The 21,604-nt window shown below is 51.3% G+C and overlaps 1 protein-coding gene across 2 annotated transcripts; it reads right to left on the reverse strand.

Annotated features, from left to right (window-relative positions):
• Positions 1 to 1,389: 1,389 nt before the first annotated feature.
• Positions 1,390 to 20,281, reverse strand: SYNGR1 (synaptogyrin 1). Of its 2 annotated transcripts, none has more exons than XM_054271524.1 (4): positions 20,130 to 20,276; positions 9,320 to 9,557; positions 8,319 to 8,464; positions 1,390 to 5,772 (listed from the first exon to the last, which is right to left on the reverse strand). In XM_054271524.1, the coding sequence occupies exons 1-4, from the start codon at positions 20,226 to 20,228 to the stop codon at positions 5,554 to 5,556; spliced, it is 702 nt and encodes a 233-aa protein (XP_054127499.1). In that variant the 5' UTR covers positions 20,229 to 20,276; the 3' UTR covers positions 1,390 to 5,553. The 2 variants fall into 2 exon arrangements, with proteins under 2 accessions (XP_054127499.1, XP_054127509.1); XM_054271534.1 differs by lacking the exon at positions 1,390 to 5,772 and adding an exon at positions 5,779 to 6,994 and having other exon boundaries at positions 20,130 to 20,281.
• Positions 20,282 to 21,604: the final 1,323 nt, after the last annotated feature.

Raw genomic sequence — 21,604 nt, forward strand, 5'->3', positions numbered from 1 at the left:
ATGAGAGTGTACTGATCCCCCCAAGAGAGAGTCAAACAACTCTGCAAAACAGAGTTTGTACTGTTTTAGAGCAGATGGATTTATGAGGGAGGGAAATGGGTTGTTTCATATCATTTTATTGATCTCCTTGATACACTAACCAGAGGTTCATCTCCTTGAGTCCTGGGATTATGTGAACTTTAAAAAAAAAAAGAAAACAACTTTATAACAGAATTGTTTCTAGATGTCATGGCTGCAGGGAGAAGCTTCAAAACATGACTCATAAGCATGTGAAATACCAGAGAGCAAAACTAAAGATATTTCAAATGATTAGAAAACACAAACAAACTAGTAATGTTGGAGTCCTACTCATCTGAAATGCTTGCTTTTGGCAACATCTTGTCTCACCAGTTCTTAACACCACCTGCTGCCAACACAGATATTTGCCTTTCTGTGGGCTTCGTATCTCCACAAAATATCCACCCCAAAAGCTGTGACTGTAGGTAGGAAGGGTCTTTGTCCAAACAAAGATTAATCATGAAACAGATGGGTTGGTCCACCAACACTTTTGCACATAATCTGATGTGCAGCTGCAGTGTGTGCTCAGTAGGGGCCCCAAGAGGGGAGACAGTTTGGGGGACTGGCTGGAGCCTGCTCACCATCATGTGCCTCTGTTTACTGTCCTCAAACCCTACAAAGGTTGGGAAATGTGATACTCAGGTACTTGGGTGACAGACTCATTAAAAGGGGATGAGAGGGAAGCTTTAGCTAAGCATCAGCACAGGATGGGATTTTGAATTTCATTTTTATTGCAAAGCCTATTGAACAAGATCTTTCTTAGTGATGGGCTGCCAACCACTGACACCCACTGTGGACAATGGTCCTGAGAGCTCATTTCCCAGGATTTGATTATGTTTTGAACACCTGCAGTACACCAGACACCTGAGCAATGGTCACACATAGATGACTAAAGACACATTAAAGGACTAAACACTTCTGCTTCCCTGGGTGTGGAAATAGAAGGTGTTTCTTTCCATATGGATTTGTATCCTATATTCCTGTAAGTCCCCCATCCACACCTCCTATTGCCACATCCTTTTCACAGTGAGAGTCCACTTCTAACATGGCATGTCAGGTTCCTCAAGTTTTCCTACTGATTAGGTGAGAGACACTTGATGGTGTGTGTGATTTGAAACTTAGGCCAAGTAAAACATACAACCATTAACTTCCATCAAAACACCTTAATAAGGGCAGCTCTTTAGGTTTCTTTCCTCCATCCAAGCCACTGATTGTCACTAAGCTTGCCAGCTTGGCCATGCAGGAGCACAGGAGCCAATGCTCTTGCAGCCAACCAAGCTAAAAAAGCCATCCCTCCCCAAAGAAGAAAATCCAGACCATTTTTTTTCCATATAGTATGGTTATTTTGAACGTCATAACTTTATTGAGACACCAGTAGTTACCACCTTCACTTTGTTAACCACAAATATATAGGACATTGTAAACACAGGTGCCGAGGTGGCGGGGTTCGCTGTAGTTGAATTTTGGAAGGGACGGGGGCAGGGGCAGGAGGAGGAGGAGGAGGAGGAGGAGGCGGAGGAGGAGGAGGAGGAGGAGGGCTGAAGGGACACTTGGGCTTAGACAAGACCACTCAGAGGATCCTGTATGCGGCAGGCCATCCATGAGTCATCGGGTATACGTATATATGTATAGCTTTATATTATACATCTCTTTAAATATATATATATAATATATATACTATACACAGGCAGTAATGTGGCAGGGGAAGGGGCAGGGCAGCCCAGGTGGTGTTACAAATGCCACACAGGCAGCAGGGAGTTGTCTGGATGGATGGTTCGAACTTGCTGCATGAGGTGGCCTCACTGGGTTCCTTACCTTGTACCTGCTCTGGGGATGGGAGCTGAGACTCCTGTGGGAATCACCCTGCAATGCTGCCTTCCTGGGTCCTCCCCAGTGCTTGCAAGGGTACAGGGACAAAGACACCTCCTCCCCTGTGGGAACTGCCAGGAATAATGCAGAGAGGAAGGGCGTGTGATGAGGTGATGAACAGGGTGGCGGGGACATGGGTGATCCAGGGATGGGGACACATCAGGAGGCTGAATGCACAGACAGAACTGGGGCAACATTTCATCATCTCTTTGCCCTTCACAGCCTCTGCTTCCACAAAAGAGTCCCTTACTTGGGTGCTTCATAAAATAAGAAGACATTAAGGGGCCATTGCTCCCAACAAGGGATGTTTAATCCCTGTAATCAGGACAAATGGCAGAGGGGGAAGAAAGCTGCCTTATCATTTTGCTTATACAGCCTTCCCTCTGATCTCCTAATCTCTGGAGCAGGGCTGATCTCACCCACACTTAGAATGTAAAAGGGACATGTTCCAGTCAGCTGCTCAGGTCTTGCCTATGATCACCAGAAATAGGCAGCACCTTATCAGAAGCACCTAAGATAAGATAACCAGCCCTTTGGGTAGGTCTGTATGTCTCATCAGCTACAGAACCAGCCAAATGCCACTGGAAATTGCATTTTGCATTTTACAGGGCTACGTGCAAACAAGCAGAGTCCCACTGCCAGGTCTGCTACCACCAACCCTCCACTGCAAAGGCTGAAAGCACACGAACCCAAGCAGAGTATGTCTTCTCCCATGAGCAAAAGCAAGAACCTGTCTGAGTATCTACTGCTGTAGAGTCACATCAATGCTTTTCTTATGACACAAAGCAAGGAGAACAACAGAGAGATGGGAAGTCACCCAAGATGAAGTCACTTGGCTCATGTCCCACTGAAGTGCTGGTTCTGAGGGGGAGGCTCATTCCTGCCTCAAGCCCACCTGAGCCATCAGCTGGTTACATGAGGGAAGCAAGCCCAAGAGGGTAAAGTAAAGCTTGCTCATTAGTCAGCCCCAAATGGCGTTTAGCCACCTACATAACTCTGATGGGAGAAGGGGCATGCAAGATGCTCCTTCACCACACCCCAAAACAGAGCCCCAGGTAGATCCCCCACATACTGCCTGTACCTCTCCTTATGTGCCTAGTCACTCACAGAGGAGGGGCCTCCCAAAAGGTACAACATATTTTTGTGCTGAGGGATGGTTCCTTATAGCCTCCACCTCCTCTCGGTTCCCTCCCCACACCCCAAAGGAAAGCATGAAGGATGACACAGATGAATCTAGGTGAGTACAACTAACTTCTCTCCTCCTCCACCTCATCATTCAATTCTTCTTCCCTGGTGGGAAACAAACAGGAGGGTGCTCCCCTCACATCCAGTCACAACAAACCTCTCTCAATAAAGTAAACCCGTCCCAAGCCTAAATATTAGGCTGAGCCCACAGAAAATGAAGCTCGAGGGGCTTCCTTCCAAAAGGCACCCCTTTTATTTACAGTATTGCATTCACTCCTAGGCAGAGAGCAAGGGATGTGTGCCTGTGCCCAGTCATTCCTGCTGTGTCCTTAGGGCCACCTGATCCCCTCTCCTGTCCTCACCAGTGGGTAACAACCAGTGAGACGGGCCAAGCCTGGGGAGAACAAGCCATGGGGACAGCCACGAGCAGCACAAATGTGCTGGAAGGAACAGGGAGAAACGGTGCCTGTATATACAGTGGAGAACACTGCTCCACTTCCCCCTGCTGCTCTACAGTTTCTGCCCCTTCCTTATCATTGTGGGGCACTGGGAGGAGGGAAGGACTGGGAACCTTGGTGTCCTCCAGATAAGATATTCACACAACCACAGCCCAGGCCTGTGTCCCATTCTCCCTACTCCTAAGGGGGCTATGAGGAATAGGCTGGATGTGCAGTGCAGGCACTGACAGATTTTGGATCTGCTCCTGATCTCTGCTACTGGGACCAGTGTTGCATCAAGCAGGGTGGCTGCCTGGGGGATGGAGCTTCTCACTTCTGCAAGATAAAGTCTGCTTCTTGTGCTCTGAGAGATGTCTGCGCCCAGGAGAATTGTCTCGGTAGCTATTGCTGAATTATTTCCATTTAGAGGAAACCTAGAATCTGTCTTCACGCACAGACCTAACTTCTAACTTGGAACAAAGAGTGGGCTTCCACAGTTGTATCTTTACTTGGAGCACAGTCATGAGGAGTGTGGAATGACACCCATAAGAGCTCTATCTAACAGCCACTGCTGCCACCTAGGCGAGGCTTTAGAGTCAGCCAGAATCCGAGATGCTGCAGAAGAGTACTAAGGTATGGTCTGTGGCAAGTACAGAAAGACCAGTTTTCAGACAGCTCAATCTGGCCCCAACCAATTCTCTGCACACCAAGACCTCTTCCCTAACTGAGTGGGAGGCAAAGCGCAGCCGTACAGGGCAGGACCCTTCCCACTTGGCTGCGCTCCTGTGCAAGAGCCAGACACATGCTGGCTATCCCAGCAGCGGTATTTCTTCCTAAGTGGGGTCCTCCTCCATTCCTGCGTGCTACAAAGATGGTGTGAGCAAGAGGCTTTGCACTATTCTAAAGGAACAGAGGAACAGAGGAAGGTTCAGCAGGACCTGAGGAGCAAAACTGTCTTTCTTTTCCTCCTGGTCTGGGTGAAATGACAAAGCTCCCCTCTCCCCCTCAAACCAGCCTGGCTGGATTGAAGACCCTCTTCTAGAAGGCCCAGCTCCTCCATCCTTCCTCCCACAGGCACAGTGTCTGGGCCCAGAGGCTGGCCATGGCTCCCCTCCTGCCTCATCAAACACCGGTCTGGGAAGAGCAGTGACTAGCAGGATGTACAGCCGAGGGGAATCACCTCCACCTCAATCCAAGGGGGCTGAGGAAGGACTGAATCGCAGGGCACCACCCCTCTGCTCTGCTCAGTCTCTTGCTGGACCCTACAGACGTGCCTGTGATTTCTGATTGTACCTGCAAATCTTCCTTTTTCCCTTCCCATTTTTTCTTCTTGTACTCTCCTCCTCTCCAATACCACTTCTCCCAAACCCTCTAAAAATAAAGGACCCCTCCCTCACTAGCATGTGGCGGGGAAAAGCTCCCTTGTCTTTCCATGGACAATGCTGTTCCTTCTGTCCTCCAGGCCCCTCCTCACACTCCTGAATGCTGACTCCAACACCATTCTCCTCCCTGAGCCACCAGGTGCTCCAAACCAATGTGGATGCTCCCACATCTACTCCAGCCTTTAGCAATACCATCTCTTCCAGGAAGGTCCCCGGTCCCTCCCATTTCTTCTGTTCTGCCTCCAACACCCTTTCCCCTGCCCTGCCAGTGCCATAGCTCCTCTCCTGCTCACAAGACAGACTCTGCCCTCTGTAACAAGGCAGAGGGAGAGAAGGAAAGGAGGGACTTTCCTTTCAAAATGCAGATTTTGTAAGAATTTGGTTCTGGCAGGTAGCTTGGTGGGAGAGGAGAAGGAATAGGTGATGGGGAAACCTTTTTTTCCTTTTTTTTTTTTTGCCTTTTTTAAAAACAATAAATAAAAACAGATGACCCAGAAGGCTGGAGCATAGCTGAGAGCCACCTCTTGTACCACTATGCACGTGTCTTGTTTGTGCCTCGGCTTTCTGCCGGCAGTGGGAACGGGGGCAGAAGGGAAAGGGGAAGGGAGAGGGGCGTCGGTGGCTCAGTAGTTCTGCGTTTGGTACCCCTGTGTCTCGGTGTCGAAAGCATCTGCTGGAGGGGGCTGCTGGTACGTCCCCACCGCATCTGGAGCATCCTCCTCGTTGGTGTAGGGAGCATAAGGCATGCCGGAGTCCTGGCTTGGGTCCATGTAGTCCTGGGAGAAGAGGGCCGAATCGGCACCCAGCTGGAAACGCTGATACGCCAGGAACGCCTGGCCCACCTTTAAGGGAGGAGGTGCAGGGAAGACATGGGAAGCAGAGAGGGAAGAGGAAAAAGAGGAAGAACGTACCGAAAAAGAGAAACAAACAAAAGTGGGTTAGTAGTGGTTACGGATTAGTGCGCGAGGCCCGCCTGGCAGAGCGCCGGTGAAACGCCCCACGAGGGTGGAAGTCCACGCTCCCCCACAGAAAGCACGAGCCCACAAGGAGAGAGAGCAGGGACGGCTGCGAGACCAGCTGGCTGTGTGCAGCCTGCCAAGGCTCCCTGCTTTCTCTGGGATGTTCAGGGCACCTCCTGTCTGCCAGTGGGGTTTCACCAACGTTGCACAGGTGGCAGAGGCTCAGTTGGCACTGGTTATCCCAGTCAGCCCCTCCTGGCTGTGGGAAGGCAATCTGCCTTGGCAACACCAGAGGGCTTGGCTGCTGGGCTGCGTCCACGAGGCCATTTGACTTGTAAAGGCCAGTGAGGAGAGTAGGGTTTGACACAATGTACTGAGGTAGAGGTCACCCCCTGAAACACCTTCACCAGTCAACATCTGCAAGGTGTAGCACAGACCTTGGGAAGGAGCAGCAGGAAGCAAGGCAGCTGCTTCCCAGACCAGGGGACAGTTAGCAAGCAAACTGCTGTCTCCTGCCTCAAGCACCTTTTGGACGACTGCAGGGGCCTGGGCACGGGGTTCAGCAGGCATGGCTCATTGTCCCAGAGCATCCCTGAGAGAGGTGAGGAGTCTAGCAAGTGACGGGGGAGAGGTTTTTGTGGAATGAGGTCTGGGAAGAAATGGAAGAGATAAAATAGTAGGGGTAGAGGGCATCTCTGGCTGAAGTATTAGGTCTGAGCAGTCATCAAAAAAAGGCACAGTGGTGTTACACAGCATTAGTTAGGGTATGGGTGAGGGAGAGAAGGGAGCAGAAGAGGAGAAGAAATTGCCAGTTCCAACTCTCCAGAGGGAGATCCCCCGTTTAATGGACAACCCCACTCCAATTCAATGGCCCATATCTTCCCATCCCATGCCCTGCAGTGAGCACACACTCATAGTCAGGGCATTGGAACCAGCTCTGCTCAGTGACCTCCTCCAGCTGCATCCCTCCACCCCTTCCCCCAAATTCTCCCATCAGCAAGGGGAACTAAGGCAGCAAGGATGGGGAGTTAGGGAACAGGGTATTGTATTCCTCCTGAAAATTAATGTCTCCGAGTCTCCGGAAAGCCAGAAATGCGAGGCAGCCCTGTGAGGAGAGAGAGGGTTGTGGGAAGGAGAATCAGTAAGGTAGAGCAAACCAGAGTGTTTGACTGAAATAAAAAGCCCCCTGAGGAATCAGGGGAAGAGGATGCCATTTTGGCCACTTGCAAGCCTGTGCATGGGAGAGGATCACTGCAGGTGATGGCACCTCCAAAAGTGTCCTGAGGGACCCCTTGCAAAAACCCTGCTGCTTGTCTCACTTTCTGCTGGAGCTTGCAAGGAGCTTTTGGCAGCTCTCGAGTGCAGGACACAGCCCATGAAGGGAACACACACTGCTGTCCCTCAATCCTGCCCGGTGTCACTGTGGCGAGGGTGCTGACAGCACAACCCTTAGCAGCCCCCCTTCCTCTTTGACAGCTCCTTGGTTTTATGGCACCTTTCCTATCTGGCCCCTGCCCAACATCAGAACCTGTAGGAAGAGGAGAAGATAAAGCCACAAGGGCTTATGCATGGAGACAAGGGTAAAATGCTTTCCTGCTTGGCATTATCCTGTCACTTCAGAAAAAAATCACTTGTGCTTGGTGCACTCCGAGGCAGGAGGAAGTCATCAGAGATATTTATATTTCACCCAACAGTTTTTCCAGGAAACTGGCAATAAAGAACTGCTGAGGAAAGGGCACTGAAGACAGCACTATCACCTTCCTAAAAGGTGACCCAGTGAGGTGGCACTCCAGTGGTAGGTGCAGAATCCAGAAGAACAATGATGACATCTTGCATGATGGGAGCAAAGGTGGGAGGGAGATGGATGCAACCCCTGGCCTGCAGCTCCCTTCTCTGTTTAGTGTCTGTAAGGTGAAAATGCTGTTGAAGCCCTCTGACACACAGAGAAAACAGAAACAGGTTGTCCAGAGAGGTGGTGGATGCCCCATCCCTGCAAACATTCAAAGTCAGATTGAACTGGGCTCTGAGCCACCTGAGCTCGTTGAACATGTCCCTGCTCTTTGCAGGGGAGTTGGACTAGATGGCCCTTTAAAAGTCCCTTCCAACCCAAATTACTGTATGATTCTATGACAATGGTGGTTGGGGAGCTGGCTTGTCCAAGGTCATATTAAAGGTCTGTTGAGAATGCTCCTTACAGGGATATGAAACTCTCTTGCTCACTGTGCTTATTAGTGCTCTAAAACCTTTTTCCATGCAAGTTTTCGAGTCCCAAGTTTATTTCTCAACCACCTCCTCTCCTGCACTTCCTTCTCAGAAGCCATGTGAACTGAGATCCCAGGGGCCCCACTCTTAGCCAGTCTGCTTTCATTCCTCCCAAGACAATAGAGCACAGAGGACATTTGATCCCATGTCATGGCTACTCTACTCACCCAGGTAAAGATGGAGAAGAACGAGAACGTGATGGCGGCTCGGGCTGCATCCCCTCCCTCATTCAGTGGGTTGTCCTCTGGTTTCGAAGCTTGCCACTGGTTGGTCAGAAAGCAGAAGCCAACGAACCAGAGGAATGCCCAAAAGGCTGGGATGGACCACCACCGGCGTGCCAAAGGGAAGGACAAAGACAACAAGAAGATATGTGTGAGCATAACATACACATATTACATTTCTCTGGAAATTCCAACCCTCTGAGACCCACCACTGTGTTGCAGACTGGGCAAAACTGACTGCTCAGCCAGACTGAGCCCAAGAGAGCTGGCAGGCTCCCTGACAGCAAACTGTCAAGGTGACCAGGAGGTGTCTGCAGAGAGCACCTCAGGAGAGTGCATTTGCTTGTGTTTGGATTGATCATAGGACTTGCATTTGGCCTTGGGAGGGAGCCTGAAGGGCTTCCAGTACTAGAGCAATCACCTGGGCTCTATGAAACAGCCACTGCTTCACAATCCTGTCCTGCAAGGACAAGCAAAGAGCAATTTCTTCCACAGGAACTGCAAAAGAGTGGGAAGCAGCTGGTCTGCAGTTACATGGAGACCAGCTTGTGCTCAGGACAGAACAGCTCAGGGACTCACATCAAGGAAAGGTGCTGAAAGATCACTAACATGCTGTGCCCCCCAGGAAAGGGTGAAGGTAGGAGGTACTCACCCTCTGCCAAGCACAGGCAGACACCTGGCAGTGAGGGAAACGGGCAGTCCAAAGCAACAGTAAAACAGGGCACAACCCCTCCCCTTCTCTTGTCAGCTGTAGATAGGATTGCCAGGCAAGGGGCTAACTGGGAAAGAACTTGCAAGCTCCAAGTCCTTAGCAAATCCAGGGGCTTCACCTGCTCCTGCCCTCACTCCATTCCAGGTCCCTCTGCCATACTCCATGGAGAGCCTGACACTGAGCAGTTTGCTGACAGCTGGAACAAGCCAGCAGCCCAAAGGGCCGGGAAGCTCACCCGAGACGCCGATGTCCGAGAGCACTGCCTTCTTGCGGTCCTTGACGCTGCTGATCTGCGGGAAGTAGGCATCCAGGGCCAGGTAAAGAAGGCAGCTGAGGAAGGCGAGGACACCCACGGTAATGCCATAGTTGCAGGCATTGGGATTGCGGTTGAAGATGCAGTGCTCTTCCACCTCATCCACGCGGTTCACGTACCCTTCATTGACAATGGAGCCGAACACCACGATGGAGAACACCTGGGGGGAGGGAGGCCGGAGACACATCAGGGCAAGCCCCATCTCTCTGCACCAGCAGAAAGGAGCAGAGCTCTGCAGGGGACAGACACCCTTCACCAGCACCTTTCTGCTCTACTGAGCTCCTGCCCGGCTGCCTTGCCTGGGTTGGAGCCACAGGGAATTTACTGGGAACATGGTCTCATTTTATTCCTGAGGATTAACTTATAATAGGACATTTTTAGATTGAATCCTTTTATCCATATGACCTAAAGCAATGCAAAGCAGTTGCAGTCTGGAATAAGGGTGGCTTCCCACAGACACACAGGGAGGTGACATGGAATGTAAATTGGGATATGGTTTTGGTGTGGGTGCCTGCATACAATGGCTTCAAGTAGTGGAAATCCTCTTAGTTTGCACTTACTCTCCCACTCACTCCTTTCTCTTCAAGAGATTAATTGTTTCTACCATGCATCTGTTCACTGATTTTATCTATCAAGCTACTACGCTCTTTACCCCATCCACCCTCCCACAATCCACAGCCCTGCTTGCTCTGCAGCTCCATTCTGCTGGGCTTCCATTCTCCCCATTTCCCCACATTACCCACCTCTCTCCACCAGTTTTCCATCAGCCAGGACACCACCTATCCTGTCCACTCACCCATATGCCAACACACTCCAACCTTCCCCATAGATTTCAGGGGCCAAACATCCCTACTCCAGGTCCACTTGTAAGGGCCACTTTGAGTCCTCCCTACCTGTCACCACCACTGCCACTGCATGTTATTTTAAATCAGGCAGAATTAAGGATGAGTCCAGGTAGAAATGCCCTAATCCACAGTTGCTGGTCTAATCTTTGCTCATGGGCTTAGCCTTCGTCGCCTGCCGCAAGGCTGTCCCTCTTTGACACAGCAGGTTCACCAAAGCACAGAGCTATTTACAGCAGCCCCAGTCCTGCACCTTGCATCTCAAATAAACAGCTTCCCCACAGAAGAAAGAGGGGAATATTAAGGCAGCATGTACAGATTTTTCCTTCAGGACATCTGGAGACCCTCACTACGAACAGCTGACTGGATGCTGCCTGCAAGAAGAGCCTCAGAGAAATGGGAATGGGACCTCAAGCATGGGATGAAATTACATATGAAGTGCACTAGGACATCACCAGGGTACGCTGGGAGATGTCTGCACAACAAGACTTGGCACCTTTGAAACCACCCTCCCATCCCCAGGGAGAAGCAGCACACAAGAAGATGAGGCCAAGTCTCCTGCAGGAAGTGGAGCTAAGTCTGAGTGTTTGCCTGGTCAGGACTCCAGTTCCACTTGACCCAACCAAGCACCAGAAGACAACCCAGAAAAGCAGCTTTGTGAGTGCAGGGAAAATGTTTGATTAATGCCAACCCAATACACCACCTATTATCAGTGAGGTTGGATACCCAAGATCCAAAGCACAGACCTCTGCTGCTTGGCCTGGGGCATCAAGATCCAGAGGAAAAGCCTTACCCAGAGTCCCCCAACAGCCCTTGGGCAGACACTCAACATCAACCACATTTCACCTGCAAAACTCCAACAAATATCCGCTGACACCAATATTATTTTTTCACCTCAAGTCTCATAATTGGGTCACACTTGGGTTGTTGAAATTGGGTATAGCACACTAGAGCAATCTAAAAAAAGCTGGAAGCTGGTGTTCCTAAGCGTAGGAGCTATATGGGTTCTCTGAAAATCATAAGAGCTTTTTAAGTTTAGAAGTAAAATAACCGATTTTTCCTCCTCCTCCTCCTCCTTCTTCTTGCAAATCAAGATTGATCATATTTTGCAGAAATTGCCCGTGAAAATTAAATAAGAACCTCTTCTGTTAGAAGCAAAGATTTAGTCCTCAAAATTTCAGCCTGAATGGTTTGGAAAGCAGCAGAACTGCAGAAAATTACAGCCAGGCTCTTTCAGTGGGATGTCTCACACACCTTCACAACAGGCTGGGCTGGCAGGTCTGCTTAGGGTCATTGAATATAACACCCTGCTCCTCTGACCCAAGGGAGAGCTGACAGACTCCTGAAGTGACATCCCAATGTGAGGCTGTGACCAGCACTGATGCTGGCACCTGAAGTACCAACCTCCATATACTGAGCTTACAAAGTGGGTGCCCTGTTCTCTGTAGCATTAGACAGAAAGCCTATCTTCTCTTTGGAAGGTGAGGAACAGCCTCTAAAGTAGCATAGTCTGGCGTTCAGTTTTGGTTTAGGACTCAAAACTAGTAAAATGTTGATTCCCTGAGTCAGACAAACCCTTGCAATGAGATTTATTGTGAGTCTCTGCTTACTCATTTGGGATGAATGAACTTTTGCAATGGTCTCTCCCCAGAGACACATCCTGATACACATCTCCTCTCTGCTTTGGGTTTGCTGCTGGGCTGGACAGAATAATTTCTTTTTGCATTTGCTCTTTCATATCTTTTTATGCTGGCACATCATAAAGGCACAGCTCAGAGTCACAAGACTAGAGCTGTGCCTCTCCCTAATTTTCAAGCAGAGGTGGCATTTCTAACTTCCTTTCTCCACCTGAGGACAGCCAAGATGCCAGACTTCTCTCCTATGAAGAGAAACCTGTTTCACAGCCTGGAGGTGCCCAAGGTATGATTTACAGACAAGCATCTGGTCTCAGATGATCTTAGGAGTTTCCTAGGGAGATTCCACTAAGCATGTTCTCACTTGTGAGCAGAATAAGACACTGTGGATGCTTATCCTCTCTGTCCTGAAACAGCCATCCCAAAGTACTCTTTGTCCTTAGGAAAGCTTTCTATGGACCAAAGCACACAAGCTTACAAGATGTCTCCTTCTCTCTGTGTTTTTCCTCACCACTGGCATCAGCTCTGATCCATGCTCCACTCCCTGGCCCTGCAGAGAGGGCAAAGAGAGGGCGTGCTCCCTTTGCCAGCCTGTCACCACCCTGGTGGCAAAACACTGTGAGGACCCACTGTGCACAGAAGCCTTGAGCTGAGCAGGGCTGGGTTACACTCACTGGGCAAGAATGGGCAGGCTCAAACCAGAGATTCCAGGCAGAGCTGGACAGCAAAAGAACCAACTGCTGCTGCTGCTGCTGCCAGCAACATCACCTCTTTCATTGCCATGATGTCCACACCTGGAAACTATTGTGACAAACAATTTTCTAAAAAAATCATAGTTACGAGCTTAGATCTTGCAGCCTTTAGGAGAAGCAGTTGCACACTTCATCCATGGCAGCTATTCCTTGTTGGTAAGGGAGCAGCTGGGTGGAAGCTCACTGATGTGGCAAGTCATCTTAGAAAGAGCAAATATATTTTATTTCCTTGATTTCACAATCCATGCCCTGCAAGATGATCCAAGCAGCAGATGCAGAATGAATGACTGCTTAGATGATAAACAAAGCACCAAGTTTCAAGGATGAAGTGTTTATGTTCCTGTTCCTGGCACATCTGCAGCACTTGTAAGGAAACACCAGTGACCACCAGCACTGGCACAAGCCTCTTACTGCTCTGTGTTACTGCTGCTTGTGTCTTCTCCCCCCATTTGACACTCGCTGCACAAAGCCTTGCCTACAGCCATTGATAAAGTGGCCCAAAAACCACATCCAACTGCAAAGAGGAGGTAAAGAGAAGATGGCAGAAGTCTTCTCCTGACTGAGCAGTGAGCTGCAGACAAGTGGCTTGTCTGCAGGCCAACAGGAGGTCTCCCCAAGCTCCCAAATGCAGCCCATCCTTCCACTCTGCAGAGGGAGATCACTGGCCACTTTCCTATGCTTGGTAATGAAAACCAGCCAACCATCCCCAGTTTTGTGTACTTTGTGTACTTTCTTCAGCAAGGCTACTTAAGTCAGTCAACAGACTTGAACTAACTAGATTTTTAGGTTGAGAGGGTTCCTTTAAGCCACCAAGAACAACATCAATTGGGCAGGTGTGTGGCCTGTCTGGAGGTACTCATTTAATAAGCAATAATATATTTGGCTACACTAAAAAAAGGGACAGAAAAGAGCACGTGGAAAAGATGTGACCAACTCAGCCCTGCTGCTGGGACTGGGCTTTGCTCCACTTCACTGCTCCTTACACACCACATCCACATAGGTTGTTGCAATCATTTTCCTCGATTCCTGTTTCCATCCAAGAGTTTTGAGGACACCAAGTGCAGCCAGAGCCAGGTGCATTGCAAAGCTGACACAGGCAGAGCAATGTGCCAAGAGACGCAGCAAAATGAACTTAATGCTTAGCACTGCAGGGAGCAGAGAAGCTGAGAGTTTTCCTCTCCTTGTTTCTCAAGGGGCTCATGCTGGCCTTTACAAGCATGTAAGGGTTCATTACAGTGAGAAAAGTGCAAACCAGGCAAAATTCTGCCTCTTGTCATAAAACACCTTTTTTTTTTCCCTTGGTAAACTAGGTGATCTGGTTTTGCAAAAGGCAAAGGTGAGAGATGAGAAGAGAGGCTCTCCAGTCCCTCCCCACTGCAGGCTCAACCCTGCAGAAAGCCAGGCAAAACCTCCTGAGCATCATGTGAGGCGCTTTCCACCATGCTGCCCATCCCCAGCCGTGCATCAGATGCTCCTGAGCATCATGCGATGGATGCAAAGCACGGCCAGCCTCTGGCAGTGCACTAGGATTTTCCTGTACCTCATCCCAGCACTTTGTCATGCTGCCTTCCTGCCTTCATCCCCAAGATCCCCATGATTGCTGTGGTTGGGATGAGGCTGAAGAGGGTTTCTGCTGAGCTGCCTGCTCGGGCTCGCTGCAATGCCCTCCAGTCACAGCCTCTGTCGCACTGCGTGCTGCCTCTCCCTCTCACATACCCCCTTTTTTATTCTGTTATAGAGAGGAAATAGTTTAATGACATAATATTCCTCATGGGACTTTAAATCAAATCCCCCTCCGGCAGAACGAAGCCATAACCTCTTCTGAGTTTGATCTGGTAATGACCAGGAATGAATCTGTTTAAAAAGAAAGCAAGAGCAGGAGAGGGTGCAAATGATAAACTGGCAGAGATGATCTGGCTTTCATTGTCATTCAGCCACTTGCAAATGGAGTCTCTGGAAAGCTTTGGAGTGCCCTGCACAGACATGGAATATAATAATTATTATTATTGTCATTAAATCTACTTGTATTTAGTTCATTTTGAAGAAAACACATGCAGCTTTTGAGATGCATGGGACTGGCAGCTTGGGAACAGGCGGCCTCTATTTATTCCCCCCAGCCAGCACCACGCAGGCAGCAAACAACTCCTGCCCACAGTCTCGACAGTCTGAGCCTTGTGCAGCTGCTGGAGGAGGCCAGTCTCCCTGGACCCCATTTCCCTGAACATGGGACAGGGGAAAAGCACGGCCGTGCCAGTACTTCCCTCCCAGCTCACCCTCCCTGGCCATCAGCCATGTGGCACCAGCTCCCAGCCAGGGCTGAGCCGGAGCAGGTGACTGAAGGGAGAAAGGCTCCGCATCCCTAATTCCTGCCATGGGATCTGGGACACACTTTCCTGGCCAGCCAGCCTTTTTTTTACACATGGTTTGGCAGCTGACTGCCTGGCCATTAACCCTTCTGCCTCCCACCAGACCTGTGCTCAGGTCTCATGCAGTTCCCATGGTTAAACAGCATCTCCTGTCCCACCACTGCTGGTGACAGCCCTCCACAATCACATGTCCATGCTGGTATCCAGGTTCCTCTGTACTTTCTAGATGGTTCCTACATTGCTGTGCCACTGGTCAGTGAAGTGGCTGCCTAGAAGTTGCATCTTTTTCCCAGATGAAAAGCTCAGTTTTCTTTCTAGCACCACCTCTCCCCCTCCATGGCGTGGCTGTGCCAGCATAGGCAGAGAACTGCACGCCGTGCCACCTGCAGTGCCTGCTCCTCTTGCAGCCACACAGGCCCTCTCTGCTGCCTTGCTTCACACAAATATTTGCATTAGCCATGTCCCATCACCACGCAGCTCCTGTGCTTCTCCCCTGTATGCCTCTCATGTTTTCAAACAGCAGACTACATATGGTTATTTTTTGCTCATGTTTCTGACTGTCTTTGGTCCCTATTGGTACTTCTCAGATTTTTATCTGGAAATATCATTAATGAGAGATTTGCTTCTGCTCCAAGATCCTTCCTGGAAATGCTGTGCTGGAAACAACACAACCTGCTGTATCCAACCTGAATCACTGAGCAACTGTGCATATCTGTTGTTCATCTTGTGACACAGCCTGACACAGCCTTTCACTCAATCTTAATGACAGCAAAACCCCAAAAATCCTTTTGAAGCTGACCTAGGCAAGGGCACCCCATGAAGAACTGTCCCTAGGGCTTGACTGAGAGCACGTGCTTTGAACCTCCATGTTCCTTTCATCTGCACCACTTTACCTCACAAGCACACAGCCAGGGAGCGTGGGGGCTGCAGCAAAATGGAGTGGAGGAGCAGAGGCAGAAAGCATGAGCCAGGGGTCAGGAACAGGGGCAAGATCTCAGCTAAATTAGCTGGGCACAGAAGGAAGGTGGGAGCCCAGCTGCAGCTGGTTTTAGACTAACAAGGCCTCCAGGCTCTAAGGCTCAGTTTAACTGCCATTGCAAGCCCCTACTACGTCCTTGGGAAGAGACTAGTGGTGTTGTAAGCCAAGCATGAGTGTGGCAAGCCAGGGACCTGCTGGCAAGACAGGAGATGGGGCTCTCTGCCATGCTGTGACTAGCACCCATCCTCCAGCTTTCAGGTGCCAGCCTCTCATGGGGAAGCCAGGAACGTGGCTCCTGTCCTTCACCTGCCTTGTCTGCTCAGCTGGAGCTGCTTGGGATGTGCTGTGCCTGGAGACACAGGGGACAGCCCTTCCAGTACCAGTTCAAACGTTCCTGATAGGATGCTCCTATCAGCCAGAGGACATGGTGGCACCAGCAGCAAGTGATGGAAAAGGAGACTGAGTGCCTCTCCTCACTGAACCTCCCTTCAGAGAGGCAGTGTCCTTGGTGTCAGAGGGGGACTTGGCACCTCAACCTATGTGACAAGTTTTAACGGGCTGCTTTGTCTGCGCAGCTCTGGTTAGAAATACTCTTACTCAAGCCCACGTCAAAACAAGCTGGGCCTGCTTCCAAAAACTGAGTTACTTTTGCCTTGTTAGGCTTTTACATCAAGCAGCACTTCAGTTTCTCCAGCCAGCAGGTTTCCAAGCAGGCAGGAGCACCTGGAACAACCTGTTTCAATTAGCATTTTACTTATTTATGGCGCCAGCGCTATATCCAACGCCTGTGGGCTGCAGAGGAGCCAGCCAGCTCCCCTGCACCGGCTGTGGAGAGCACTGCTGCGCTGCCCTGTGGGCCAGGACACAGTGGGAATATGTAGGGATGTGCTCACACTTGCCTGCTTCATTTCAAGAAGAATCCTGGAGCTGTGGAGCCCCAGCTGGGTGTGGGTCACCCAACGCCCCTAGCCCCAGCTGTAGCACCAATGGCTGCAGGTTCTGGGTCACCTAACATCCAAACCTGACACAGGAACCCCACAGAGCCACCACTATCACCTGCACACACACCAGGCAACCTTTCTGGAGGGAGACACTCACTGTGCTGTGCCTGCTGACCTCCAAAGCACCCATGAAACCTGAGCTGCCTCACAACACTGTCGTGGTGGACAGATGTTCCAGAATTGCTAAACTCTTTCCACAGTTTAGCATTCTGCTTGTCAAATTTATCCTATCTCCTCTTCAGCAAGGAGCAACAGAAATAATCTTTGGTCATCCCATCTGTTCCTGATCCTGCAGTTCTCCTTGGAGATTTGCTGCTGCCTCAATTGGGCTGCAAACTCCATGGGCAGGAGCCAGTTTTGGTGCCTCTTAGTAAAAAGTCATGTGCACCTCTGTGCCATCATGAAGTCTGCTAAAAGGCAGCCTGACCCAAGCACAAGGTCACTGCCTAAGGAAGCAATCATGAGAATTTCTGCTCAGTGAAAGCTCATCACGTGAAACAGGCCAAAAGGAGCCTCCAGCTTGCCCTGGAGGGACAATGCACCATTCATGCCATGAGCAGGATAAAGGCAAATGAGATCTCGGGAGATAGCAGGCAAAATACTTTCAGTGTGTGCAAAAGCATGTGAAAGGAAGGATTCTCAGGGAGACCACGAGGAGGGAGAGCCCTTGGCCACCAGAAGAGTTTGGTTCATAGAGCCTGGCACTGCAAAGTCTAAATATGGATGCAATCAGTTTATAAATACCCAGGGGAAAACACCAGGGACGGAAAAGCACCATTTAAACTGAAGGGCAAAAGATCACAAAAGTAAACAGATACCAAACAGATTTACAATGGAAAACCTCTGACCACTGGAACCATGGAACCCCCTCTCAGAGGAAGTGAGAAGGGAAGAAAACCACAAACTAGTCTTTTTTCAGAAAAGCTCACGCAAGTTATGGAAGGAGCCATAAAGGGTCTGATGCTTGTGACAGCCTGAGAGAGGGTTTCGCTGCCCACAGGGAGTTTTCTTAGTCTCAAGTTTAAAGAAAAGGCCAAAACTACAACTAAATATTTGGGGTGAGCTTTTGGTTTCCCTGCTTTGTTAAAGGAGAGATGCTCAGGACAACACACAAGACCAAGCCAGTGGAAAAGCAGGTGAAGGAAGGCATAGCCTTGCACCATGATGGCCATGCCATCCTCCCTTGCTGAACTGCTGACCTGGAGCATCTCCAGCTTCTGCAAAAGAACTTCAATTTCCAGGGCCAAGTGAAGTGCCTGGGGTAAATCCCATCCTGTCCTCTGTCAAGGTCAGATGGGCAAGGAGAAATAGTGTGGGGTCCCAAGGAGATGCTGCTCTCTAGAAAGTGCCTCTTGCCAGGGGAGACCTTGCAGGGCACAGAAATGAGCTCAGCAATCAAACCAACAGTGTCTGACATACTCTGAAGCAGATCAGGTGCCTAATTAAAAAACAAATGTATTTCTTGTTCTCTCTCCCTCACCTGGCGCCTCTGGGAAGCCAAAATCGAAGCCAAAATCCTGCAGTGCTTGGATGAAAAAAACCCACCAGACTGAGAGGCAGATAGAGAAAACATAAAATGCTGCCACAGAGATTAGCAACGGGAGAGCCTTTGTAGGTCACATCACGTCCATCATCCCTGGGCACACAGGCTGGCTCCACTCCAGCCTCCCAGGGGCGGGGGGCACGCGTACCCCCTCGCCTCCCCCCGCCAGTGTGGTGTGCTGTACTGTAAACAAGCTCAGGCAGATGGACAGACAGACAGAATGCCCGCATTAATCAAGTCCTCAGCTGTCCTGGCACTCTCCAGCCACCCTCCAAGTCGCCCGGAGGAGATATCACACACACACACCCGGTTGGGAAGGCAAGGGCTGCCTCTCCACCACCACCAGCAAGCCAGGCCACAGGCCACCTTCCCTTTTCCTCCTTGATTGCACCTGGCACTGCTTTTATTTTATTTTATTTTATTTTATTTTATTTTATTTTATTTTATTTTATTTCCCAAAGCCAGCCTGCCGCTTTGCCTCGCAGCTCCCGTGCGCATGTGTCTCCCCGGCGCTCTGCCTGCCCTCCCTTCTCCTCTCCCGGCTCAGACCTCAATCTCTCCCCCGCCAGCTCGCTGCTGCAGCTCTGCTCCCTTAATCCCAATGACCTTCTTGAACAAACGCGCCAGCCCCATGGGCAGCCATGGATCCGCGTCACGGGAAGAGGGAGAAACCTTCCCGTGACACCCCCGCTAGGCTCCTCTTTCCCCCTGCCCCCTTCTCCAGGAATCACCGAGAGGAAAACGCTACAGGGAAGCAGGTTGGGGGGCTGAGAGGATAGGGGTAAAAGGCAGAGCAACATCCAGCCCCCACAGCCCCTTCAACTCCCCAGCACGGCCTGAGCCCAGCACCCTCTGACCCACAGGGAGGCAATTCCAGGACTGCAGCATCGCCCCTCCCGGGCTCCCCCTGTCACCCCACATCCTGCCGTCTCCCTGCATCCACCATAAACACACAGGCATGCAAGAGTGAGAGAAGACAGCCCACCCTGGAAAGCACCAGAGACCGAGACAGGGTCATGGTCCAACCTGACTCACCCTGTCCCTCCCCACGGGAGAAACCCCAAACCAGCCTGCTCTCACCCCATATGGGCCTATACTCACACACAGATATATGTGCATACAGCTGTACATCTATGTGCACGCATACGTGTGGATATGCCTGGACATTTATACATACAGATATATATATATAAACTCAGAGACAGACCCTACAAACATATCTAAAACAGAGGCACAGCCATAAACGCTGTAGAAGCATATATGTACATATCTCTATGTACAGACCTAGGCTGTGTGGAGACATATTGATGGACACATGTATATTATATATAGATGTGGATACATGCGCATACACATGCATATATAAAGCATATAATAATAAATATGTAATACATAACCGCATATGATGATAACATATAATAACATATAATGCTATACAACATACAGCTCAATGTTTTAAGTGTGTGAGTGTGTATGCAGGTGTGCAGGAAGGTCAGGGTCGGTGGCGGCCGCCCGCCCGTGAGGGAGCCCCGCGCCCCCCGCAGCCCGGCGGGCCGCCCCCGCCCCGGTGCCGGTGCCGGTGTCGGTGCTGCCCGCGGGGGCGGCGGGGCCTTACCCAGGAGACGAACCGCAGGATGGTCTGCGGCTGCCGGATGAAGGCCTGCGGGTCGAAGGCGCCGCCGGCTTTCCCCGCTCCGAAGGCGCCCCCGTCCATGGCGGCGCGGGGGTGGGCGGGAGGCAGGCGGGGGGCTCGGCGGGCGGTGCCGGGCTGCGCCGAGCCGAGCCGGGCTGCGCCGAGCCGCGCCGAGCCGAGCCGTGCCTGGCAGCCCGGCGGCGACGAGCCGCGCGCGCCCGCCCACGGGGACGCGCCGCGCCGGGAGCGCGCAGCCTCCCCTTCCCCCGCCCCGCCGCGGCCGCCCGCGGCACATTGCGGGGACAAACGCGGGACCCTGGGGCCGCAGGGTGCGGGGTGCCCGGGGTGCGGGCACTGCGGGGCGGGGAACACCTCCGGTACCGGGGCAGGACACCCAGACCCCGGGGCAGGGATGGGGGCGATGTCACCCTTGGGTTCTGCTATGGGGCCCAGCAGGGCCAGCCCCCCGCCCGCCCACAGCCTCTGCTCGGCCCCAGGGAGCTGTGCCCAGCCCTGGACTCCCAGGCAGGGGACAAGGAGCCGCCGGAGGGGGTCCCGCAGAGGTCGCAAGGATGATTTGGGGTCTGGAGCGTCTCTTAGGAGGAGAGACTGCGGGAGCTGGGCCTGTTTAGTCTGGAGAACAGGAGACTGAGAGGGATCTCATTAATGCATATAAATATCTCAGAGGTGGGTGGATGTGCCAGACACTTCTCAGTGGTGCCCAGCAGAGCAATAAGCTAAAACACGACAAATTTCACTTCAACATGAGGAAGAACTTCTTTATGTTCGAGGTGGCAGAGGGCAACTGGAACAGGCTGCCCAGGGGGGTCATGGAGTGTCCCTCTGCAGAGACACCTCGTGCCTTCCCATGTCACCTGCCCTAGGTGCCCCTGCCAAAGGATGAGGTGATCTCCAGAGGTCCCTGGAGAAAAGGGACCTCTTTAGGCACTTTTAAAAGGGACTTTTTAGCAGTTAGTCCTGTCATTCTGGGATGCTGCCCCACAGAGGGGTAAAGCTGGGCCCTTGGGCACAACCCATTATCCCTCACCAGGTGCCTGCCCTGGACAAAGACGCTCGGTGAGCCTCAGCATCACTCTGCAGCAAAGCCTGGGGCTCTCATTTCCAGCATCCACCACCCCACCCACACTGCGTCCAAGGAGAGGGTGGGAAAAGGTCCTCTGTGAACATGGGGCCTCCAGATTTTGGGGAGACTCCCTGACTCCAGGAGGCAGAGACTGCACAATACACACCTTGCACTCCAGAGGCTGCAGCCTTGACAGTAACTTGGGCTTCTCCATTTCTCACATTGCCACCATGGCCCCTGGCACAGCCAGGAAAGGATGTGTGGGGAGAAGCCTTCCAGCCTTAGGAGCAATTTCAGCTCCTCGGCCCATGCCTGTTAGGCAGAGTAGCTGCACACCAGTGGTGTGCTTGGTGCTGCAGAGTCCCTAATAATC

Source organism: Melozone crissalis, unplaced genomic scaffold (assembly GCF_028551555.1).
Source record: "Melozone crissalis strain CALT ecotype California unplaced genomic scaffold, PUWL_Pcris_2 ptg000004l_1, whole genome shotgun sequence".
Lineage (NCBI taxonomy): Eukaryota > Metazoa > Chordata > Aves > Passeriformes > Passerellidae > Melozone > Melozone crissalis.